This window comes from Stegastes partitus, unplaced genomic scaffold, assembly GCF_000690725.1.
Source record: "Stegastes partitus isolate 25-593 unplaced genomic scaffold, Stegastes_partitus-1.0.2 Scaffold1767, whole genome shotgun sequence".
NCBI classification, from domain to species: domain Eukaryota; kingdom Metazoa; phylum Chordata; class Actinopteri; family Pomacentridae; genus Stegastes; species Stegastes partitus.
The window spans coordinates 106,951-129,888 of record NW_007579498.1 but is presented as its reverse complement, the minus strand read 5'-3'; the positions used below and the strand labels follow the sequence as shown (position 1 = coordinate 129,888).

Genomic DNA, 22,938 nt, shown 5'->3' with positions numbered 1-22,938 from the left:
AACGCCATTCACCTCTAGTGTCCCTTATGGTAAAATAAAGGACACTTTTCTTTTTGCTTTTTCAGGAAAAGTTAAACACCTTACTGATCTGCTGAATTTTTATTCTTATATATGTGTGATAAACTCTTTGGGGTTGGCTCCATATGTGGTGCAAATGTGATAAAGGTGTAATGCAGTGAGTTACCACAAAATGTGCACCAGCCTGACTGCAGCATGACTGACTGATGCTGCTTTGCTCAAACGTGCAAATGTAAAACGTGGCGCATGGCAGATCCTGTGAGCGCTAAAGAGAGATAATAACAATTATTAACCATCTTCTGCATATAATTGTTTTAAGTGAGTATTTAAAAAAAAAAAAAAAAAACAACATATACCTAACATGTGCTTAGATCCCCTTGCAGCTGCAGTGAATTGCACACCATGTACCTGCCACTTAAAATAGTCATTTCAGGTAGTAATTCAACTGTGAGTGTTTAAATGTAGTCCGCGATCATTCGGAGACTCCTGACACTTTGCACAGTACTACACAAATCTTTCAGTTTTCCCCTATTACATGCCTGAATACATCAGCGGTGACGAAGACAGCTGACACCGGCTTGGCTTTTACGACTAGTATTCATCAAGTGCAGGAAACGCCTTGAGAAAGGCTGAGTTGAGAAAGGTTGTAGGGCTCCGGAGGCCAACACCTTGAATATGCTGTTCCACATCATTGGCTTTCAGATGGAAGGATGGTGTCTTATGGAACCTCTACATACAGAACAGCATGGCTCAAAAGAACGTTCTTGAGTGGTTTGCGAGCACTTATCACAGGTTACGGAGAATGTAGTGTTCTCACAGCTAATGTATTCAGTCTTGAGTGACTTTTTGGAATATTTCAATCTACTTTAGGCAGACGCCAATCCTGAGGGTCTCAAAACACAAACTAATCTAATTCATTTAAGATCTCTGTGTTCCATTCTCCACACAATATCACCTTTTCACTCTATAAATTCATCCATTCCATTGTCATGAACACAAAAAAATGAAGTGTTTGTCCAGGAGTTCCCTACAACTTAACATCAAATAAAAAAAGAAGAGAAGAAGTCCTTTGCGCCCCCTGACTGTTCAAGAGCCACACACAATGTCAAAAAAGGTGAATTTTAATAAGAGCGGTATTAAAGTGACTGGAGGTGTGTTCTTCATCCAACCTTTGATGAGCCTTTCGCAAAGGTTATGCAGTCGCGCCTCTACAACCAGCTGAGAATTATTCAGAAAAGGAAACCACTGCTCTCTGAAGCTGACTCGGAGACGGTCATTAACGCACCTATTTCTTCTCAATTAGGCCAAAGTCGCTGCCGTCCCCCCACCTCGCTCAGAGGTTCCACCTGCAGCTAATCCAAAGTGCGCACACCTCATCCTGTGTCGCTTCCTCTCAGGTTTAAGGTTCATTTTAAGATCCTCCTAAAACCACAGTGTGATGTATCTCTTGGCTACAACACTGATCCTCTGTTCCTATTCAGTGGATGTTCTTAAATAAGCTAAATCAACTCAGCCGTTTGCACAAATAAATGTCAAAAGCTGTTGTTTTTCAAGGAATGTCAAATCAGTAACCAAAGCGAATACTTGATTAAAACTACTTCTTGTTTGCCACTTGTTATATAAGGGCTGCAACAACTACTTCCATTATTAATTCATTTGAAAATTAATTTTCTCCAGCAATCAATCAAGCACCTTGTCTGTAAACTGCAGGAAAATAGTGAGAAAAGCAAAACACAGTTTCCTAGCGGCCACAGTTACTTCTTCAATTTGTTTTTTTGTGTGTGTGCCTAAACAACAGTTTAAAGTCAGAATTCATCACATTCAGAAGGTTGGAACCAGTAAACATTTCCTATTTTTGCCTGAAAAAAAAATGACTAACTCGACACGAAACAGTTTCAAATTAATTTTCTGCAGCAGGTCAACTAATCATTATTCATTCATTTTGTGAATGTTCAACACCTAGTGGCTCAAATATATAATTGATTCAAGCACTTTCATATCAACGACCATCCTCACAAGTACGTCTGGTCAGTTTCTGGGCAAAGTGAATCCACATTTTTATACGGTTTCAACACACGATGCTGCACAAGCTTCCCATCACTCAACATGGTATAGATGGTTGATAAAATAGGCATCGACTACTGCACAGCAAAGTATGCATCAGTGACACAACACTTACTATCTCCTTGGCAACGGAGTGGTCCGACAGTTAGTTTTGCCTCGGAGCCCGGTCTGTTGGTGTCACCCACGGCAACCTGGCTGACTGGCAGGTGTTCCTTATATATCAAGAGACCAGAATCTTCTCTCCTGTAAGACAAAAAGGAAAAAGAAAATATGCAGACTGAACAGAAGTCATGTTGCTTCTTTTTATCTTGCTTTTTTTTTAATCTGAAAGATCTCCATGTAAAGAAACCCTCTTGTATTTTTTTTTAACCCTTTCAAAATGAGTTAATTTCAGACTTTGTTGAGGTTGCAACTCAGATAAATAAAACAACATTTGCGATTACGAGCTGAGACTATTTACAACTGCGCCAAATCCGCTTTCCATTAGCAGTTCTGTTACTTTGAGGCGATTCCGCTCAGATAAGTGAGAGAAGGAAACGATGAAAAATGGGAGGTGGAAAAATAGTGTGCATCACATGGCGGCTGTGTAGATATAATAATCTTTTATGAAGCATAGCGGTTGTTCACACATATGATACAATATACAGGAAATATCTCATGGAAGCAGTCGTGGCATGTCGATGATATTTGTAGAGCATCCAACATGGGAAAGCGTATCTGTTTCCTTTGTGCTGTTAGATTCTGTACCAGCTGTAATATAGCTACATATAATAAGGGTAACTACATGAAAATGGTGTTTTGACTCATTGTGTGTGTGCACATGCATTTGGGAGTTGTGTATTTTTTATTTGATAGGATCAGTACATTGGCACATTCATTTTGAAATAATGATAATTAAAAAAGGATACTAAAGTGAAATGTCTGCTGTAATATGAGTGGATTTAAATCTTTAACACACAACGGCCAAACGTTAAGATGTTTAAAAGTAAATGCACATGAAATCGTACAAAGTCGCCATACGTAATGTTTTTGCGAAAAGCCCACATTAACTCTTGAATTCACAGACTTTCCTGTTAACGCTCTTTGCAGACAAGAGGAATGCCAGGAAATACTTTGGAACTCTCTTCGGTCGTTGTGGCTGTGAAGTTCGGATCGCTGTCCTGTTGAATCATATGTCGTCCATTGAGTCTAGACGCATTTGGCTGAATCTCAGCACCCACAATGCACCTGCATATCTCTGCAATAAGCCTGTTGCTTCCGTCAGCAGCATAATGATCCACTATGCCAGCGTCCCGGTTCCATTGATGCCATTCATGCTCAAACCATAACAGAACCAGAACCAAATTTGACAAATGAGGTTGGATGCTTTGGGTTATGCTGTTAGTTTTTTTTTTTTTTTTCTCTCTCCACACATTCCTCTTTCCATCATTTTGACTGAAGTTGAGCTTAGTTTCGTCAGACCACAGAGCTCTACAAAAGCATACAAAAAGAAACCAGCTTTTCCGACGCTGAGGCTTCCAAGGTCTTTGCATCTCGTGGTAAATTCTATAAGGTGGTTTTACGGTCAAGTCTTCTGCTTGATCACTGAGGCGAAGACGTGTACGCCTACATACTGGAGAGCGCTTTTGACCTGATGTGCAATAATAAAGGACTTTTTTTCTCTCCTCACAATGCAAAATATTTTCTGGTCCTCCACAAGACTTGTACTATTGAGTTTACCAGCACATTTACCATTTTTTTCCCTTCTTCAGTGTAGAAGCATGGAGAACAGGGAATACTTCTGTTCCTGACAGCACATATACAGTATCTAAATAGTAGCAGATATGTATGTTTAAATATAAATATGGATGCGTGTACGTTTTAAACAAAAGGTGGTTACCTGTATAGTGGCAACTTAACAACTAATGAATTTGCACGTGTGTATCTACAGTGCTTGCAAATATACATATATTTTTAATTTTACTCAACTTTTTTCTTTTATATCTTACTGAAAATGTGTGGCTGTATATAATATGTGTTAGGTTATGCAGTATAGGTTGTGTGATTGTATATATGAGCATCTATGTGTATATATATGTGTGTGTGTCTTCATTTATTTCCACCCTTTCTGTATTATATAGTCATAAGTCAGAGTTGCTGCTGCGTAAATTAAAAAAAATAAAATAAAAATTAGAATTGAATAATTTGGTAATAGCAGTGACAGACAGAAAACACAGGCTAATATGTGGATTGGAAAAAAAATGTGGTGTATGAGAACTGAGCGAATCCACATAAAATAGAATAAAATAATTCATTAAATCATCTTGCCGTCGCATTAATTATCCAGCTGACAATACAGTAACAGTAATGCAAACATTAAATACATAAATAACAGCCATCGAAGTGGCAATGCATTTAAACGGAACGTATTCTGCTATAAATTCTTCACATAACTCGATTTGAATTGTTTGCCATTCAATGCCATTTGGACATGAAACAGTTAGAGATCTAATTTATGGAGGCATGTGTGCATCTGAGTAAGCATGCCTGCATATGTGTGTGTGTGTGTGTGTGTATGTGTGTGCTGCCAAAAATATGGGTAATGAGTAGAAACTGTTGCATTGGTAATATTTCAAATACTCACTCAGCCAAACAATGAGGCATTAATGCATAAAATATTAACGGCGAGAACGAGACAGTGTAAGAATTATTTGTAATCTCATCAGTTTTAGAGATGAGGAGGGAGACATGAAAGCAAATGAAATCTCTTCTTCTTGCTAACACTCAGTAATTACTCACAAACATGTGGCATGCGCACACACGCACGCACCCATTGACAGCGACGCGATTGGTTTTAATGAGAATATCCATCAGCTGGCTAAAAGAGCTTTGAAACACAAACGGTTGGTTCTGCAGGAAAACATCCCTCTTAAATAAACACATCCTTGATGGTGGCATTTATCATTCAGTCACTTCGGCCTTTGAAGTTAGACACCTCATCCGACTGTCCAGTTACGGCAGATTCTGTACTAATGCACGATTGCAAACTTTAGCATTAGTGACAAATTTATCTTATCTCATGACAAAGTTGATGCAGTAATATCATTTTGATTCTGATCTTCTAAGTAGGGGTTATGGAAGGATTCTCCATCCCTCCATTATCTATACATCGCTTAATCCTCACTGGGGGCGCTGGAGCCGATCCCAGCTGACTTAGGGTGAAGGGAGGGGACACCCTGGTCAGGTCGCCAGTCTGTCTACGGATAATTTAGAATCACCAATTAACCTCAACATCTTTTTGGACCTTGTGGGAGGAAGCCGGAGAAACCCGGAGAGAACCCACGCTGTACAGGGAGAACATGCTAACTCCATGCAAAAAGATCCCAGGTGTCCTCACTGGGACACGAACTGGCGACCTTCTTGTTGTGAGGCAACAGTGCTAACCACTGAGCCACCTTGCAGCCCTGGAAGGGTTCTGAGATGTTAAATGTAAATGTCAACTAAAATGAAATGTTGTTTTCCAGCAAGTGTGCTCATGAAACACAAGAGACAACAACAATAATATTACTAACAATACTACAAATACACTTATTATTTTTATACAGTATAACACGTGTCATATGACATTTTCCATTCTTGCATGCATACATACAGTGTAATGTCAAAAAAGTGTTAATTTTGCTACTTGAAATTCACCATGATATTTGAAACTCAGGGTTCTTGTTGTCAGAAAGACTTAGACAAGTCAGTTTCCTAGATCTAGAGAGTTAGAATTTGGTCTCTTTGACAAGAGCTTAGAAAAAAAGCCTTTTTCATTTTTCAAGTGAAAACAGATTTCTACGATGTAATGTCAGCTATTAAGCAAATATAAAATGTAAAATAAGTGATTCACAATCACAGCTTTGAGTACATGTAGATAGGTCTAAACTTGATCTCATCAGACTAAAGAACCTTCTTCCAGTTGACTTAAGGTTCTCCAAGATGCTTTCTGCCAAACTCTAGTTGAGTTTTTTTGTTTTTTTCAATTGTGGCTTTTCTTTGGCACTGTCTCATAAAGCTTTGTCTAGTGAAGAACCTGAGCAACAGTCTTTCCCATCTCAGCTGTTGAAGCTTGGAACTCCTTCAGAGGAGTCATATGTGTCTTGGTGGCCTCCCTCACTCGTCTCATTCTTGGACGTATGTTCAATTTTCGGCTCTAGGCAGATTAATGAATGTGTCATATTCCTTCAATTTCCTAATGTTGGAAGTATATGTACTCCAAGTGATATTAAGTGACTTAGAAATGTTCTGGTATCCATCCCCTGACTTATGCTTTTCAATAATTTCACAGAGTTGCTTGGAATGTTCTTTCATCTTCACGGTGTAGTTATAACCAGGAGTACTGATTCATCAGTGACTGGACCTTCCAGATACAGGTGTCTTTATACTACAGTCCCTTCAGATACACTGACTACACTCAAATGATCTGCATTTCATTAATTGTGTGACTTCTAGTACCGACTGACTTCACCTGTGATGAATAAGGTGAGTCACTTTAAAGGGGGTGAATACTTAAGCAATCATTTATTTTATATTTAATTTTAAAATTAACTGACACACAGCAGAAGTCAGTTTTTCCTTTTGACATAAAAGAGTATTTTTCTGTAATTTCTTGTTCAAAAAGCCAAATGAAATTGACCATGGTTCATTGTTGAACAGCAATTTAAGGGAGAAACTTCCATGAAGGGTGAATATTTTTTGGCAATGTTTCCCTAATTGAAGGCTTAGATTATCATCGGAAAACGTTCTTGGAAATGGTTGAGTTCCACCCTTTTTGGTCCATCAAAATAATGGTATAAATGAATGCTGTTAGAGTAAGGCATTTCTACCATTCATGAATTGATTCAAATATATAACAGAAAAGAAGTGTCATTTTTCTTCTAACAGATTTTCTTTTTCACCAATCCCCAGTGGAGCTGTTTCTAAAGACTTGAATTAAAATCAATGCAAAACTGAAACTGTGAGGAAGTTAATCACAGGTCAGCTGTTCGAGTACATGCAGAACCTTTATGTGATCGTGAGACTTACCACTGTTTGGCATCGGCATCGCAGTTGCAGTCGTACTTGGGGTCAGTGCAGTTCCTGTCGATACCACAGGCGCATTTCTGGATGCCGGGCCCTGAGCCGCCCCAGTAGAAGTGCTTCTCGCTGCCCCGGCCCACCCACCATGTGTAGGGGGTTCCATCTGGGGACCAAACACAGACATAAAAAAAACCCTGTAAGTTCCTCTCAAGAAAGACAACAATCCCCATTAGTCCTCAGTGCTCCTCCTGGCTTTTGGCTGATTACTGCAATGACCATTGGACCCTTCGTCGAAAAGTGAGACAAAACGAGCTTTTGTGAAGGGAATAAAGTTGCGTCCAAACTCATTCCTGTTACGGGTGATTAACTGTTGAAATGTTCAAGGCTTTTGTTGCGTTAATGTGAAATATATTGACTACTAGCAGCTGCCTGGTGAATGTGATTCATTGGCTCAGCATGTTTTACACAGCTGGATGGTTAATGCCTTTGAGACTGGCAGGCACACTTAGTCACAGATCACACCTGCGATTTTAGAGATCTATTAAAACAGCTTCAGCGCTGCATTTACATGTATCTTTTACATTAGTATGTGTGAACCTTTGTGTATATAATTGTCACTGTCAATTCAGAGCACATCTGCTGGCACACAAACACCTCCACATGTGCATGTGTGTGCGTGCATCCCTGTGTGTGTGTGTGTGTGTTTTAATGAGTGGATAAGAGGTGAAGGATCGCTGCTTTTCAATAAGAAATGTAATATTGTTTTCTTTGCCTTGGATAATGTATTCTGGCATGGGACAGTAACTAGGCAGAGAGATAGGTGTAAATATTTTGGTGCCTGGCAATATATCACAATAACAGCAAGAGAGTATGAAACAATATTACGTTTCCCTCTTTATTCCAAGAAAATAAGCTGCATTGTCAATATCGCTTTGTCAAATTCCATCAGAGACAATGAAATCTCCAGAGCCACATATTTTACAGAAGGGGATTGAAGCAGACTTTTGATGCAGCACAACTGCATTGAGATGTGTGATATAGTCTATTATTACACTTGATTTTCAGAACTGGGCCTAATCTCCAGGTGGAAGATGTGTCTGCCTGTGTTTTTATATTGTGTGTGAAGGTGTGTGCGTGTTTGGCCTTGGTGACTTATGGGTTTATTGCCCTCATGAAGAGAATTAGCCTCATCTCTTTTCAAGCCACAGTTCAGACACTGTCAATAGGATTAACAGTGCCCTCCAAGAGACGTCACAGTCCTTTATGCGTACACATACAGTATGTGTCTGTTGTTGTTGTTGTCTTTCTATACAAGTTAAGTTTGAGTTTAAGTTAGTTAGCTCTCAGTCAGTAGTTCCATACCACAGTCAGCCAACTAAGCCTCCAGAAACCTATTTTGCAAACAACCCAACTAGACATTGTGAAGTCATTGTCCTTCAAGTTGGTCTGTGGCCAGTTGTACAAAGTGAAATACAATGAGGTATATTCAAGCTCCTTCTGGCTCTGATGTAACTATAACACAAAAACTGAGGAGAGCATTAACCCTTAATTATACTCTACAAATGTACACACAGAGATCCATGGAGTTGTTTTCATTATGCTACATCTATAGTCTACACAAGTACCCCAAGCATCATACACTTGCAGATGTGAAAAGTACAAACCAGCCTGAGGTTTAACCATAAACTATGAACCATCCGTAGGTTTCCTAAACAGCAATGTGGTCGCCAAAATAACCCGAACTTCCGGCTAGTTCAAAAATTAGCAATGAGGCTGAGTGTAAGTGGAACTGTATAAACTTTCCTGGGCCACTGCCCTTTTCTATGACAACACAGGTCACTGAATGCAGCCACACCCATAAAAATAACTTTAAGCCATGCAATTTAAATGGGTGACTAAACTCACCCCACATGCAGTTGTCATGAACAGGGAAATCAGCTGTAGAGACCAAAACCCTGTGTTGTACCAAGCTGTCAACATGTTTATTTCTACTGCTAAGTTTGGCATTTTCACAGGGGTCGATGTGGGATATGCTCGCTTTTGGAGCCAACCTTAAGTGGCCATTTCAGGGAAATTGCAGTTATTGGCATTTCCATGTTGTGCTTCATTGTTTGGGCTGTAATGTTGTCACTGGGGATGAACTTATTACTACAGGACCAAAACAGCAAATCATAATCAGTGAAATGGTTCCACCATCAAACAGTTCCACATTTAAATTTGTCTTTCCATAGCGAAACAAAAGAAACTGTAAAACGAAATCCACATGAAGCTTGTACGTAGTGCAGGCACAAGCTCTATACACTCAAAACGTACAACAATACATGCATGTATCAATGGCTGATTTATAATTATATTGTTGTGATTGCTTTGATGATGGCATATTAACTAACAAACAAACAAACAAACAAATAAACAGATAAATGCCAGCCAAAATAACCACCTTGGCGGAGGTAACTAGATGTGATAAATATGTTTGTGCATTGAATTCATTCATTCCCCTGCATCCTGGTGCTATAGTGGTTGAAAATGTAATTGCATGTAACTACAGTGACCCCATGTCAAGTCTGGCCGTGGAGCTGTGGAACATGCCATTCCTTCTCTCTAATTCTTTTGGCTTTAACCTCCATGCTGGTGAAAGTTGCAATTACTCAGTGTGCACCTACACCTGAATGTTGCATTTTTGTGCTGCTGGATGCTGATATGATCCCTTGTCAGGAGTGTAAAGCTGTAAATAACAGCCCAAGGGACAAATAAAGTTTTTTCAATTGAATTAAATTGAAGAATCACATCTTGTGCTATGATGCTATGATGACTCTCATGGCTCAGAACTCACTGGACCAGTCAACATTATTGTTAAAACAGCAAGGACCGACATTTGACAGAGGACTGCTCAAAAAGATGGACAACCTAGGAGATAACCTTGGTATGCCTCCCAACCTGATTCCATTCAGCTTGGACACAATGGAACAGATGTTTGAGGCGCTATATCCCGAAGCCGCTCCTTTATTTAATGAACTGCTTTGAGACATAACCCGTAACAGAGTGCATGAACCGGTGCTAGCTACTTTGATGGCCATTTTTGACTTCATTGCCATTGATTACATTAACAACGTTGCCATTGACAATGTTGAACACCACACGATTGTCAGAGCAGAGGAGGTAATCCAGGAGGTAGTCCTGGAAGAAGAAGCTGATGATCCTTAGCCTGAAGGATCAAGATGTCTGAAATAAAAACACAAAAAATACCACAATACGATGTACTCTTTTACACTTATTTCATACTACACGTATAATACTTTAACAGTAGCACATTTGTCAATACTTCAATCCGTTTATTTTAGTTTATTAATACAAAAACACAACCCTAGTTGTAAACCCCAAGAAGAACTACATATTTCATGGCGTGTCCAATTACGTTGTATTGCAACGCTACTGGAAGTTGTAGTTCTTTCTTCAAAATAGCCGTTTCTCCTAAATAAAAGGTGAAATATAAAACTTTAGGTGCATTAAGGGCTTTAAATTAATGAGGAAAGTGTTTACTTAGAATTGTGATTTTGCCTCATTGTCTTTCTCCTCTCTGCTCCCTGTGCTGGTTACTGTTTGCACAAGGGTGGGGCTGAGCTCCTCCACACACAAAGCAATGGCCACCGTGGAGGGAATGAGATGGAGCTGAAGTTAGATATTACTCAAGTTAACAATGCAACAATGCTTGGTATCCACAAGTGAAACAATTCGCCATAATTAGAGGGAGGGAGAGTAGGAGTATGTTATCAACCACCTGTTGAACTAACAGAACAGAAACTTGCAGGGATGCACAGTTATTCTACTGCTGTGCCTCCATTTAAACTCTTAATCCAGCACCTTTATGTGTGGATATACGAAGCTTGTTAGGCTACCGGCAAAGTGCTATGAATTATTGCAAATTGCTGGTCACGGCGGAGCCCAGTTGAGCAATGCGTCTGGAAAAATAAGAATTATGAGTGCAGTCTGATTGATTGAATTCTTGTGCACTTTAAGGTTTAGACCAACTAGCCCTGCATCTTCTCTCTCAGCGGTAAGTGGATGCGGTGAATGAGGATGAATAATGCCACAGGGCTCTTATGTTTTTCAGGTCAAGGGCTTTAACAGTATGTAAAGATATACTAATGTATATATTCTTTATTCTAGAGAATGGGATGTCTCTATATATTGATGTATTAGAAAAATACTTGTCAATGTAAAAAAAAAAAAGACATTTATTGTCCACACTTTTGCTAAATTAATATTATTGATCGTTGCATCCGTATTAGCCACCAGAAACAATCAGTTATAGGCCTTAAAATTCCATATCAGTCATGATGTGGTGCATCCAATCCTGACTGTCACACTGTAAAAACAAGAGTCACCTTGTCTTGCGTCGGAGGCAAAGGGACAAACACCCGAGTGATCGAAAACATGCAGTGTGCAGCAGCAAACAAACACCCCATAAGCCCAGAGTCTCGTTTTCTCACTTTCTGCTCGGCCTCTCGCTTTCCCTTGCCGCATCGTACCGCACTTCACTCCTGTCTTCTCCCTCTTCGCCCAAGTTTCTCAGACAGGTGGGAGAAAGTAGCACGGAACTAACGCTACCAGTCACTTGACCCATTTCATAGCATGTTCTTCCGAGTGAGGAGAAGAGCGAGAGATGGAGAGGAGAGGGGGGGGGAAGACAGGAGAAGTGGTGTAGGAGTAACAGCAGGGCATCAGGTGGAATGGGAGCTTTGCATTGTGCCAGTTTAGGTCTCCTGTGTGATTCGGTTTGCTCTGCCAAAACAAACAACTCAGGAGTAAGAGGGGGGGGGAGAGGAGAGAGAGAGAAAGGAGAGGGTGAGTGGAGGGGGAGATGAGAGCATGACAGCATGGATGGATAAAGATGTGAGGGAGGAGAGATAGAATCACACTGGCAGAGTGTTCATATGGAGATCCGCAGAGAGAGGGCACTGCCAAGATGAGGCTCAGCAGCATGTTTGTGTGTGTAAGTGCATGTGTGTGTGTGTGTGTGTGTGTGTGTGTGTTTGTATGTGCAAAAGTCCTGCGGTTAAAAAGCAGGTGCACCATAATTATCATTAGTCCCACTAGAGTATTATTAGTGTTAGGAGAAGTAGCTGTATGTGCTTGTGCTAATGCAACATTATATCAGACTGGGAAGAAAAAAAAAAGACAGAAAGAAAGATTCTGGATTAATTTGATAAAACGCTGAGGTGGGCCTTTTGGGTCAAACACATTTTTAAAAAAGGAATTAACTGATCAAAATAATGACAGCAGTACCTTGTCTTGGAATTTTTTTTTCGCATTCATCTCGTAGATATTCACCTAATTGTTTACCACATGAAACGATAATTTGGGTTATTACAGGTTGGGTCCTGTTGACACCGATTAGCTACAACATTAAAATCCACTTGTCTGACACTGTGTATGCCCCCTTAAAGAGCTCTTCTCTGGGCTGTTTTCCTGTGGTGTCTGGCATCAGATCCTTTGGGTCCTGTGGGTTGTGGGGTTGCATCCCTCGGATGTTCTATCTTATTGAGATCTGGCAAGTTTAGAGACCCGGTAAGTGCCTTGTCCTTGAGTTATTCCTGAGCAAATATTTGTGGTTGCATTGTGCTGCCGATGCCACTGGAGGATGTCATTGCCACGGGGAGGTGTTCTTGGTCTGGGTGGTATGTGTCAAAGTAACACCCACATGCAACCCTGTGTTCCAAACTCTAGGTTCCTACACAAATAAACTGCGTTTTAAAAGAGACACATTTTCTCCCTGAAATGTAAGACTGACATAGTAGGAAAGGCTGCCAGTTTGAAGGAGCCACAAAGTCCCCGTGAGGAGGATGGACGCATAAATCAGCAACAGGACTTTTGCCCAGGAGACTTAGCTGATATCCATGTGGGATCATTGTTCTTAGTCTTGTTGTCACTTGTTGTTTGAGTAGGTTTAGGCACCAACGCTTTGTGGTTAGGTTTGGCAAAGAATTGTGGTTTGGTTCACACTTTCACAATAATAACTGGAAGCTAGAAGCTTAATTACCAAATCTATGTGTCCATGTGTCCCTATTTCAACCCTTTCACAGCAGGTTTAAAGCTTGTCCTCCTTTTTCCGGGTTACAAGTCCTACCCTATTTAATATACGACTGGTTAGCTGAAAAGGAGTGACAGTAAAGCAATAAAATAAATGACAAAAATAAGTAGAAATGCATTTGCGATACATCACAAGCAAACGTAATCTGGCAGAAAATATGCTTCCTTCAAAGCGTAACTGAGAATACAGTTTAGTTACAGGCTAAGAGACGATTCTGCCTTCTCCTTAAGTCAGCTGGAATGGGCTCCAGCATCCCCCGCTACCCTCCAGAGGATAAAGAATAGAAAATGGATGGGAGAATGTATAGGAATGTAATTTTTGAGGGACAGTGCTGCCTCATGAATGCCATGACCCAAGGTTTCCCAGCAGGAATTGTAATGAAATCATCATTGTTATACAATTCACTGGTTTAGCCAGTCGGTATATTCTTTTGATCATCACTGCTAAAATGAACAAATCTTCAAATTAACTGCTGGGACCTGGTAATACAGTGACACAGCTAAAGACAAAGTCATTGGTAAGAAGCACAAGCAGCAAAATGATCATACAGATTCATAACATGTTTACTCGTATTGTGTAATACAGAAAACAAAAGTGAAGGGTATAATTATGATGCAGTTGTTTGTACACCGCCGTACATAGCTGTCTCTACACACAGACACTCGAGTGTAATAAGACATTATTACCAGCATTCCCATCATTCCCCTTTATGATTTTTACATGCCCTGTTGTTGTGACAGCGTTGCATTGTTCCTATTCCCACGTCTGGGCAATTAATTTGATGAATAAAATGCTATAAAAGCAGACAGAAATAATAGCCAAGCTACACAAATAGGATCCTAGTTGTTAGAAAATGGTATCCTTTTAACCTAACGATCAATAAACACTCGTAGCTAAAATGTCACGTTTGTATCATCTCTATTATCTTACTCTCCACATCCGTCCTCGTCCTTTTGTTTCTCTTTCAAAGCCAACTCCGCCAACAAACATGCAGAAATGTTCACAGGAGAGGAGGAAAAAACAGACATGATGGATTGATAAGGCCTGGGTTTGTGTTCCTCTTCTGTCCTCGGGGACGGCCACAGAACACTACTTATTGTGATGGGTTATCTCTCCGTTATTTCAGCAGCACACTGAACATGCACACAGCCACACCTACCGACACGCTCATCTATTTATCTCCACTCTTATCCGGAGAGGTTAATGTCTACATCTTCATCATGTCGGCTGTATTTGGTGGATACTCGTGCTCCCCCAAGTCAAGACAGATAGAGCAGTGTACAGAAAAGACAAAAGGCACAGAGAGGAAGAGAAAGAGCAGGAGAAGGATAGGGGTGCTGTGAGATAAGAGTAATGACAGCAAGAAAAAAAAAAAAAAAAGATACAGCACGAAAGTGATAAGAGACCTTAAAATTTCATCCTTCTCTCACGGCCGTCAATGTTTTACCAAGCAATCTGATCCAAAAGGGTGCCCGGACTACTCATATCTATGTCAGAAAGATCACATCTCTTCACTGTGAAGGTCTGCTACTAAAACAAATGGCATCCATAGTGTTCGGACTGAGTTGGATTCCGAACATCATGTAGAGACGAAATGAAGCCGCAAATAAAAATGCATATTCAAAGATGTGCACCAAGCTGTATGTGCTGAGAACTCTATTTTGAAAAGTGGTTAATGGAAAATATGGGTAGTAAAATACACAACAGAGAATTTGTGATGTTTTATTAGGTTCTGCATATTCTCTTTATAGATAATCTAGCAGTTTCATGAAGATCTGGTGGTTTTCTACGATCCATTTGAGTTTTGTTATTGTGCTCTTTATATCAATGAAAAATGCTGAATTAGTTATGAATTATGAAGCAGTTCTGTGCTTCATTATTGATATGATTGCTGTGACATTTGGATTTTGTCTGTCTGTATGTGATGAGTGGTAACTTTACACGATATTTATTAAAAAGGGATAAATAGCATTGGAAAATATAATCAAGTCTACACCCATCTAGGCCATGTGACCTTTGTGTTCTCGTGTGTATAATGTGCCTGTAGAAACACATAATCCCATAAGCTAAATGTAATGATGGAAAATAAGCAATAGGTTGAAAATCATGATTTGTGAGGACGGTCCACGTGTACACTGGCTTTGAAAAGGTTCTTTAGTAAGCCTATTGTGCGTCGTTTCGCCCGCTCAGAAGACATTGTACAAGGCCACAATGTTCAGAACACAATAAAGGCTGAGCAGAGCTTGTATAAGGGTTTTGATGTATACATGCTGTGCAGCTCCTGAACATGAGGTGCAAAATCAGGCAGTAATGACACATCGGTGACACATATTGGGGAGTTTTATTTAAGTTAATGCAGTCTCTAACTATGTTTAGTTGCTCTTGAGACCATTTGTTTGTACTCTCTGTGCGGTGTACATGAAACCTATAAGAGGACCAAAAATCACTGATGCTGCTTATTTCCTTCTTCTCAAGTGCGTTCAATTAGAATAATTCAGTGAATGTGGTAGGCAGAAAAATCTTCCCCCACAATGGATATAGCAGTAGATTACACCGTGTCTCTATTGCACTGAATACATTCTGATGTCCAAACACTGAGTCTGGGTTTGAGCCAGATATGTTGTTAGTCATTAGGTCTGGGCTGTGTGACAAGTGAAAGATCAGGTCCATGTGCTAATCACAGATTGGTCCACACAGACTGCACATGTGTCCAGAACACTCTTATTATCCATTATAGGTGCTCATATTTAACGCCACAAATACCCAGGCCACACATATAGTATCTAATATCAAGGGATCACACCCCTGCTAGTCAGCCTGTGAACTGAAAGGTCAGTGAATTCCAAATGGCCCTCGATATGCTCAGTCCCTCATTTCCCCAGTGTGCGAGGTGGTGGCTTTTAAGAAGATGGAGCCGAAATGCCATTCTGGCATTCATAACCGGAAGATCTGGCTCTTTCATAAACCTGCCTCGGTCATCACGCCTAAAAGAGTGGCCATTATGGAATTCCTCCTCTGGCCCCTCTGACTGACGTGTGTCAGCTGTATGTACAAGCTCAAAGGTGCATGCATGCATGGACGAGAATATACGGTTATTCCACTCCCTGCACTGATCTCCAAGGGCCGCGAATGTGAATCAATACTCGTCTTCTCTCTCCTCTAACAAGAGCAGCGACTGTATTATTAAGAAAAAAAAGAGAAAAAAAAAAAAAGGTTAAGGCAAGAATAAGTCTTATGTACACTGCCAAACCCTTGTCTTTGGTTGAAAACAACCGTCGGGAGACACAACAAAAATGTGCATGCTCATTCACAGATAAATAAGCCCCTGCTCTTGTTCTCAAAGGTTCTGGATGAAGACAACACACACAGACACACACACACATTTTCAGTCTTGGAGAGGTTTCACACGAAGTCACGGATCAATTCGTCTTTGTCGAGGTGACGTCGTTTTTGTTTTTTTTTTGCTCTTTGTTGTTCTCGTTTGTTTGCATTTCTGTTTGTTGTGGAGAGAGCCTGATGCCTCCTCTCTCCACCCGCTGGTCTCTGGTAGCCTCCTATCCTCCTTAACATCTCTGTTTTTTTTTGTGGAGAGGCTGTACAGAGGCATATTAGCTATGCCCTGGGATGTCTCCCGAGAGCTGCAGATAATTTGGTGTGTGTTTGCGTGCATGTACATGGGAGAAAGACAGAGCATTTGCGAGCTTCCTTCTTTTGTCTCAATCCCTTTGTTTATCTGTACAAGTCTATGTGTGTCTGCGTATTCTCCTCTGTGCTCCTTTTAATCTGTCTCTGAGACTTTTCCCGGCTCCCCTGTCTCTTTCTATTGTCTCAATCCTTCTCCCCTCCCAAACCACCTATCCGTCAAATTACTTTGAGAACCTCACCTGCCTACCTCCCGGCCCTACCTCAACTTTGCCCGTCTCTAAAGCCTCCACATATTTAGGCCTCTCTCTGCTACACGCTCTCCACTTTTTCCTTGCTCTCTCATATCTCCTGGTCCCAGAGGCCTGCTTCTCTTTATCTCTCTTCCTATTATGTCTTTCTACCTTCTCTTTGCACTCCTGGATCTCTTGCTCTACCCGGCTACTCTTTTCTTCCTCACTCTCTCTCATATCTGCCTCGCACACCTTTTCCTTGCATCCTCATATCAGTTGGTCTCAGTGGCCTTTTCTCTCTCTCCATGTTCCATATCTGTCCATCTATCCCATGTCTCCGCGACTCTTTCCTGGCATCTAATCTCTTTATGTTCTCATTAGTCTCGCTATAATCTGCCCTTTAATCCATGCTAATTGCAAACTCCCCTCGCTCTGATCCTGATCTGAAGTTGTATTTGAAACACGCCCCGCCCTGCCTGTCTATCCTTTTTGGTTTGATCTGCAAAGAGCTACAATGCATACCAAAATATAAAATGGCTGTGATCTGTAAGTCCTTGTAGTTCTTAACCCTTGGTAGAGTAAATGTGCGTGAAATGGGAATCTGAATATTGTGAGATAACTTAAAGGCGGATTAGAGTCAAAGCAATGCTTTTATGTGTGGTTGCCTCTTTTGTTTGTCTTGTAGGTGAGGATGCTCAGAACCATGAGTGAGTGGCTGATGCAACCATTGACCGAATAAAACGAATAAATAGGTCGCCCGATGTCACCTGTAGGTTTCCTGAAGAGCAGTTTTGAAGGTCAGTGTGGTGGTTCCGGTCGGGTCATTTTGGCAGCGCCTGGATACTCTCGGCTAATCCTCAATGAACAAAGAGGTGGAGTGTACGTGGAGCTGAGGTGTCTCTGAGCTGCGGTCTGTCTTATGATGACATCCACCCATCACTCACAGTTTCCACGCCCTTAACCTTTTGTCAGGCAAGGAACCATATGAGGTACCTTCCGCAGGCTTTAAAAATGGCAGGAGGCAGAAAAATGTGACTTCATCCAGCCAATCAGTGAAGGTCAGGATACAGTCACTATGGCCTCTGACCAATCATGAGTGAGCCAGAGTTATATTTTGACATTTTGACAAGTGTCATAAATTCCATAAGTCTGACTGGTGATTTGGAAATAAATGTTCCTTCATCTTTATGTGTATTTTTACAATAATTAATCCTTACATTATTTGGATTTTTATTTTTAAACCTTGGATGGACAAGGAAACATATAAGGTAACTGCCCTAACTTTGACTTGCAGCATAAATCTGAAACTTTTTTTTTTTTTTTTAAACAGTAAATGAACAAGGAATCATATAAGGTAACTGCCCTAACTTTGACTTGCAGCATAAATCTGAAACGTTTTGTAAAGTTAAAAAAAAAAAAAAAAAAAAGTCCTCTTATATCTACCAATAACACTCCAGGGTTAAAATTTTAAAATTCTAAGTATTTCAATGAGTGCCCTACAAAGGGTTAATTATGCATACATTTAAGCCTTAATACAATTTAAATTTATGAGTTGTATAAAAATTCAGCTGAGCACATTTGTTCTGAACAGGAAATTTAGCTATAGAGAACAAAACTAGGTTGTAAACATGTTCATTTTTTTCTGTAAAGTTGGACATTATTACATGAGGGTGTATGAGGATTGACTCGCTTTATGAGACATCCTCAAGTGGTTATGTGAAGAACTGCAGTTTTTGGCACTTTCACGTTGGCTTCATTTTTCAGCCTCGAAGGTCGCTGCTTTAATCCACTGGTCAACTGTTAAATACTATGACACACACAACAGACAAGACAACCGTTATCCTCAATTCAATGTTACAACATGGATTTCTTAAACAACCTGTTGTTGTTTTCTGTTGCAAAAGACAGATACAAATTCTCCAAATCCTGACTTTACATTATGGAGGGAAGAGGTTAAAGAGGAACAGTGCGGAAAAAAGTTTGCTGGTGTCTGAGTTCGAGCAATGTCAGGTGAGACATCGCCGTTGTCTACATCAGAACGCACCGCAGACAGCCTGGGGAAGGATAATGAGTTATTTCAACAGTTTCTACCTGAGAGCACCCATAACGGGATCCACCTCCCTGACAGTTCTGAGGCCCAGCCTCCTTCTCACACCCACTGTTCAGCACAATGTTCTGCTCTAGTAAATTCACTCTGCATACCCCTGCACCCATCTACAACTCTTCACAGGTCATCAGCGAGTGTATCCGTCCATTAAATGAAAAACACCTCGGAAAGAGTAGAGAGAGGGGGAGGAAGGGAAATTAATATCAATGGTTGTGCCTCTAATTGGCTTGTCTGCTTGATAAAGGGCACAATAACCAGACTCTGCTGCAAATACGCCCCGACTCTCCAAAATATACACTCGATCTAGCATGTGCACACACAAAAACACACACCTCCGGCAGCCATTGTAGCTGACAAAAGTGTAGGTTGAAGACTATAAACAACCATAATCATCATTACCGCGGGGTAATCTCAATCAGTACGCGTGTGTCTGCGCGTTTATGACTATAAGTCACATTTAGTGCCGTGTCCCCTCAGGTCAAGGCCGATGGACAGATGTGTCATGAGGAAAATGGCCTCAGCCGAGACACACTCGTTTTTCACTCCGCTTTTTTACTCACACCATCCATCTCCCTGCATATCTGCCAGGCTCGTCATATGGATGGGGATACAGTGAACAACACTCATAATTACAGAGGAGGATGAACGGGGCATAAACAACTCCACAGAGGCGAGGGCAGAGGGGGGGGGGAGGGAAGCGAGAGGCAGAGAAAAAGTAAATCAGAGAGAGAGGCTGGTGAGGAGAGTTTACCAAACAGGCACCTAGAGAAGACAGTGATCGGAAACAGAAGAGAGAAAAAAAGAAAGTCTCACATGATGAGGACATGACAAGTGAGAAGGGAAAAGCAAAGGATAGGCTGTGAGAGAGATGCTTTGGGGGATTATGGGTGAGAGCGAAAAAAACGGTGCAGCTTTACAGTCGCTCGGTGATATATTGTTATCAAGTGAGGTGTGGATGTTGCGAGGAGAAAAATCACATCTAACGGGAGACAGTTGATGCTGTACTTCCAGGTAGATCGTCACCACCTGAACTTCATGTCATTAATTCGATCGTGCTTAATCAAGACAGAAGAAAAAAAAATGGGGCCGAGCCGGCGTGTGCTGTCATGTTACTTCTGCATTAAGTCAAGGTTTTATATGAAAGCGTGGCTCTGATAATTATTCAACTTCATCAGCGAATGACATTTTCTCATTTGCGCCTTCAAGCAGAAAGCCTACACGTTTTCTATAATCAACATGCAGAGAAAAATATTCACTATAGAAAAAAAAAAGAAAAGAAAAAGAGTCATACAGCGTCTGTAATGTCAGATGGGGGTTTTAGCTCAGATTTGGGTTCGGTGACAGGTTGCTAAAGCAGACAGAGACATAAACACTCATCTTCTGGTAGTAACATTTGCTTAGGGGAATAATTATTTTTGCAAAATATTCATTGAGGCACATGAGAAGATGTTCAACACTCAGCTCTGGTGTTTGCAGCCTGGTAAACACAAACTCAAGAGGATTATGATTATGTAAAGCCCAAAGATGAAATGGCATTTTACAGCATTGTCAGTAAAACAAACAAACAAAAATAAAAAAAAACACACTGATTCCACTAGCTGGTGCCACATTTTTACCCTTCAGTTTATCTTTTAGTGTTTTGGCCATTGTACAGGTTGCCAGTTGGTTGAATAAAATATCAGGAAATGAATTCATTTTAACCTAATCTTCAATTGCAGACCCAATACAAACACCCCACACAACTCAGTTCAGCATTGAGGTGCATTTGGGCTTTAAACTGACTGTGTGCGCGCGCATACGCCCACATACTCCAACATACGAGCCGATGCGCGCACACACACACACACACACACACACATACACACTATAATTCTAAATTTCTTTCATGTTGCTGTGACACAAAACAACAGAAAAAGTCTCTCTAGTGTCTATCAATTGTCAAAGAAGCTCTTGCTGGATTTTGGCTTTGTATTACTCATGAAGGGGCTGTGTATCCTGCTGACAACTGCTTGCTATGTTCATCATTGCAACACTTTGTTGTCAGAGGGATGATGGATTTCAGGCTTTTATCCTTAAAGACATTTTTTTTTTCTTCTTAAATTCTGACTCCTCTTTTTCCTTCTGTTTTATGGTCCAGCTGTGCTGCTACCCAAACAACTGCTACTCCAATTCCACTCCTTTTTCCCATTATTATTTATTTTTTTTGTTTCACTCTCAAGTGGCGTGATCAAACAACGTACCTATCAAGTCACGTGCAGAGTACATTTTTTTTTTGTAGGAAGAAGACTGGGAAACAAAGATGGAAAAGGACACATTGTCAACAATCATCAAGGAGGTCTAATTCCTGCCTGTTTGTGGCATTCTTTCCCTTTGGCTTAATTCCTGCTGGTGCTTATTTAAACACGTAGCGGAGGTATGCAGATTTAGTCCTGCATGTAGCTTAACCTTGGTGACATGTGACCGTGTGTCTGACTGAAAATCACAGACGCTAAAGTAACAAAATGCTCCGGCCTTGCAAGTCTCAAGTACACAGTGCGGTTCTACTGGTTGCTGGAAAAGCCTATTATACTTTGAGGATTTCATCATCGTATCAGCCTTGAGAATTTCTTGCAAGCATTTATTACAGTCTAAGACAGTGAGAGCCCCAGCTTTGTGAAAAGAAGGTTGGGTGGGTTTTTTTTTTGACAGCGCAGACATTTCAGAGATATACACGGTGTCTTTCAAAGGAGAACAAAGAATAACCTCTGACACTCTTCTCTTATCCGGGCGGCTACATCCTTCTCCTCTGCTTCGTTCCTAGCCTGGTCTTTGTTTGCAGTCGATTCACAGGTGAAGACGCTGACCTCAGCCACTAACCCGCTGGGTTTTCCCTGAGCACACAAAGAGCAGGCAACCTTCTTTATCTTACTCTACCTCTCTTACACACTCATTCTCTGTTTTCAGCTTTGTCTGCTCTCTCAGCTGCTTTCCTCCCTTTGGTATTCCCATCCCTCCGTTCCCTCTTCCCTTCCTTTTCCCTCACTGTCCTGCTGTCTCCATCTTAGCTTGAGTTATTGATTTCTGTAAAGGTTGGCTGCGGCTGCCATCGAGTCTACCACTTTATAATTTTCATTTTTTTTTCACATTTCACATTCTGTTTCTTTCAGTCGCTATATTTCTGTCTTGCTCTTTTCCACTTCTTGCCATCTCACTCTGGGAGGTACAATGTAAGGCAAAATCTTTGAGGCTGTGTCAGTCTGCATTTGTATGTCTGGTCTTTCCCTCCTGTGTCAGTTATATTCTGGACAGAGCATGTGGTTCGTCTTCCTAAAATATCTTATAGCACATTAATCCACATGTAGTTGGAAATGTTTGTCACAGTGCCTGAAAAAAATTCTAAACACTGTCATCTCTGCAGTGATTATACCTTTATATCACTTCTTGGAGGTGCAATTTACAAGATTTTGAACTTAAATATAGCATAAAATGGGAAGCAAACCAGTCACACTTGTGTGCAGTGTAAGCTTCGGTGCTCTACGTTTTGGCAGCTGGTGTGACCGCATGTGCATATTAGTGCATATCAGTGCATGTTAGTGCCTCCCTTTAAAGCCACTGACCCCCTCCTGCGCTCATAAAAAGAACGAGAAGGACTCCCCACATTGCACTGGAAAAGCAGAGACGCCGGAGCATTTAAGGCCAAATATTTTATGTTATTTACCAAATTTTTATGCTCTCGTTTCAATTTCAGCTCAGCGTGAGAGTCT

General features: G+C 40.8%; 1 protein-coding gene across 1 annotated transcript in view; it reads right to left on the bottom strand.

Moving 5' to 3' along the window:
- Positions 1–2,197: 2,197 nt before the first annotated feature.
- LOC103372498 (contactin-associated protein-like 2) overlaps positions 2,198–22,938 on the bottom strand; it is a gene marked incomplete at its 3' end in the record, with an annotated part of 115,561 nt that continues 94,820 nt past the window's right edge. The window contains exons 15-16 of the mRNA XM_008302155.1: positions 7,129–7,285; positions 2,198–2,325 (exon numbers count right to left, since the gene is read on the bottom strand). Coding sequence (XP_008300377.1) covers positions 2,198–2,325; positions 7,129–7,285 — 285 coding nt within the window. The remainder of the gene's footprint in view (positions 2,326–7,128; positions 7,286–22,938) is intronic.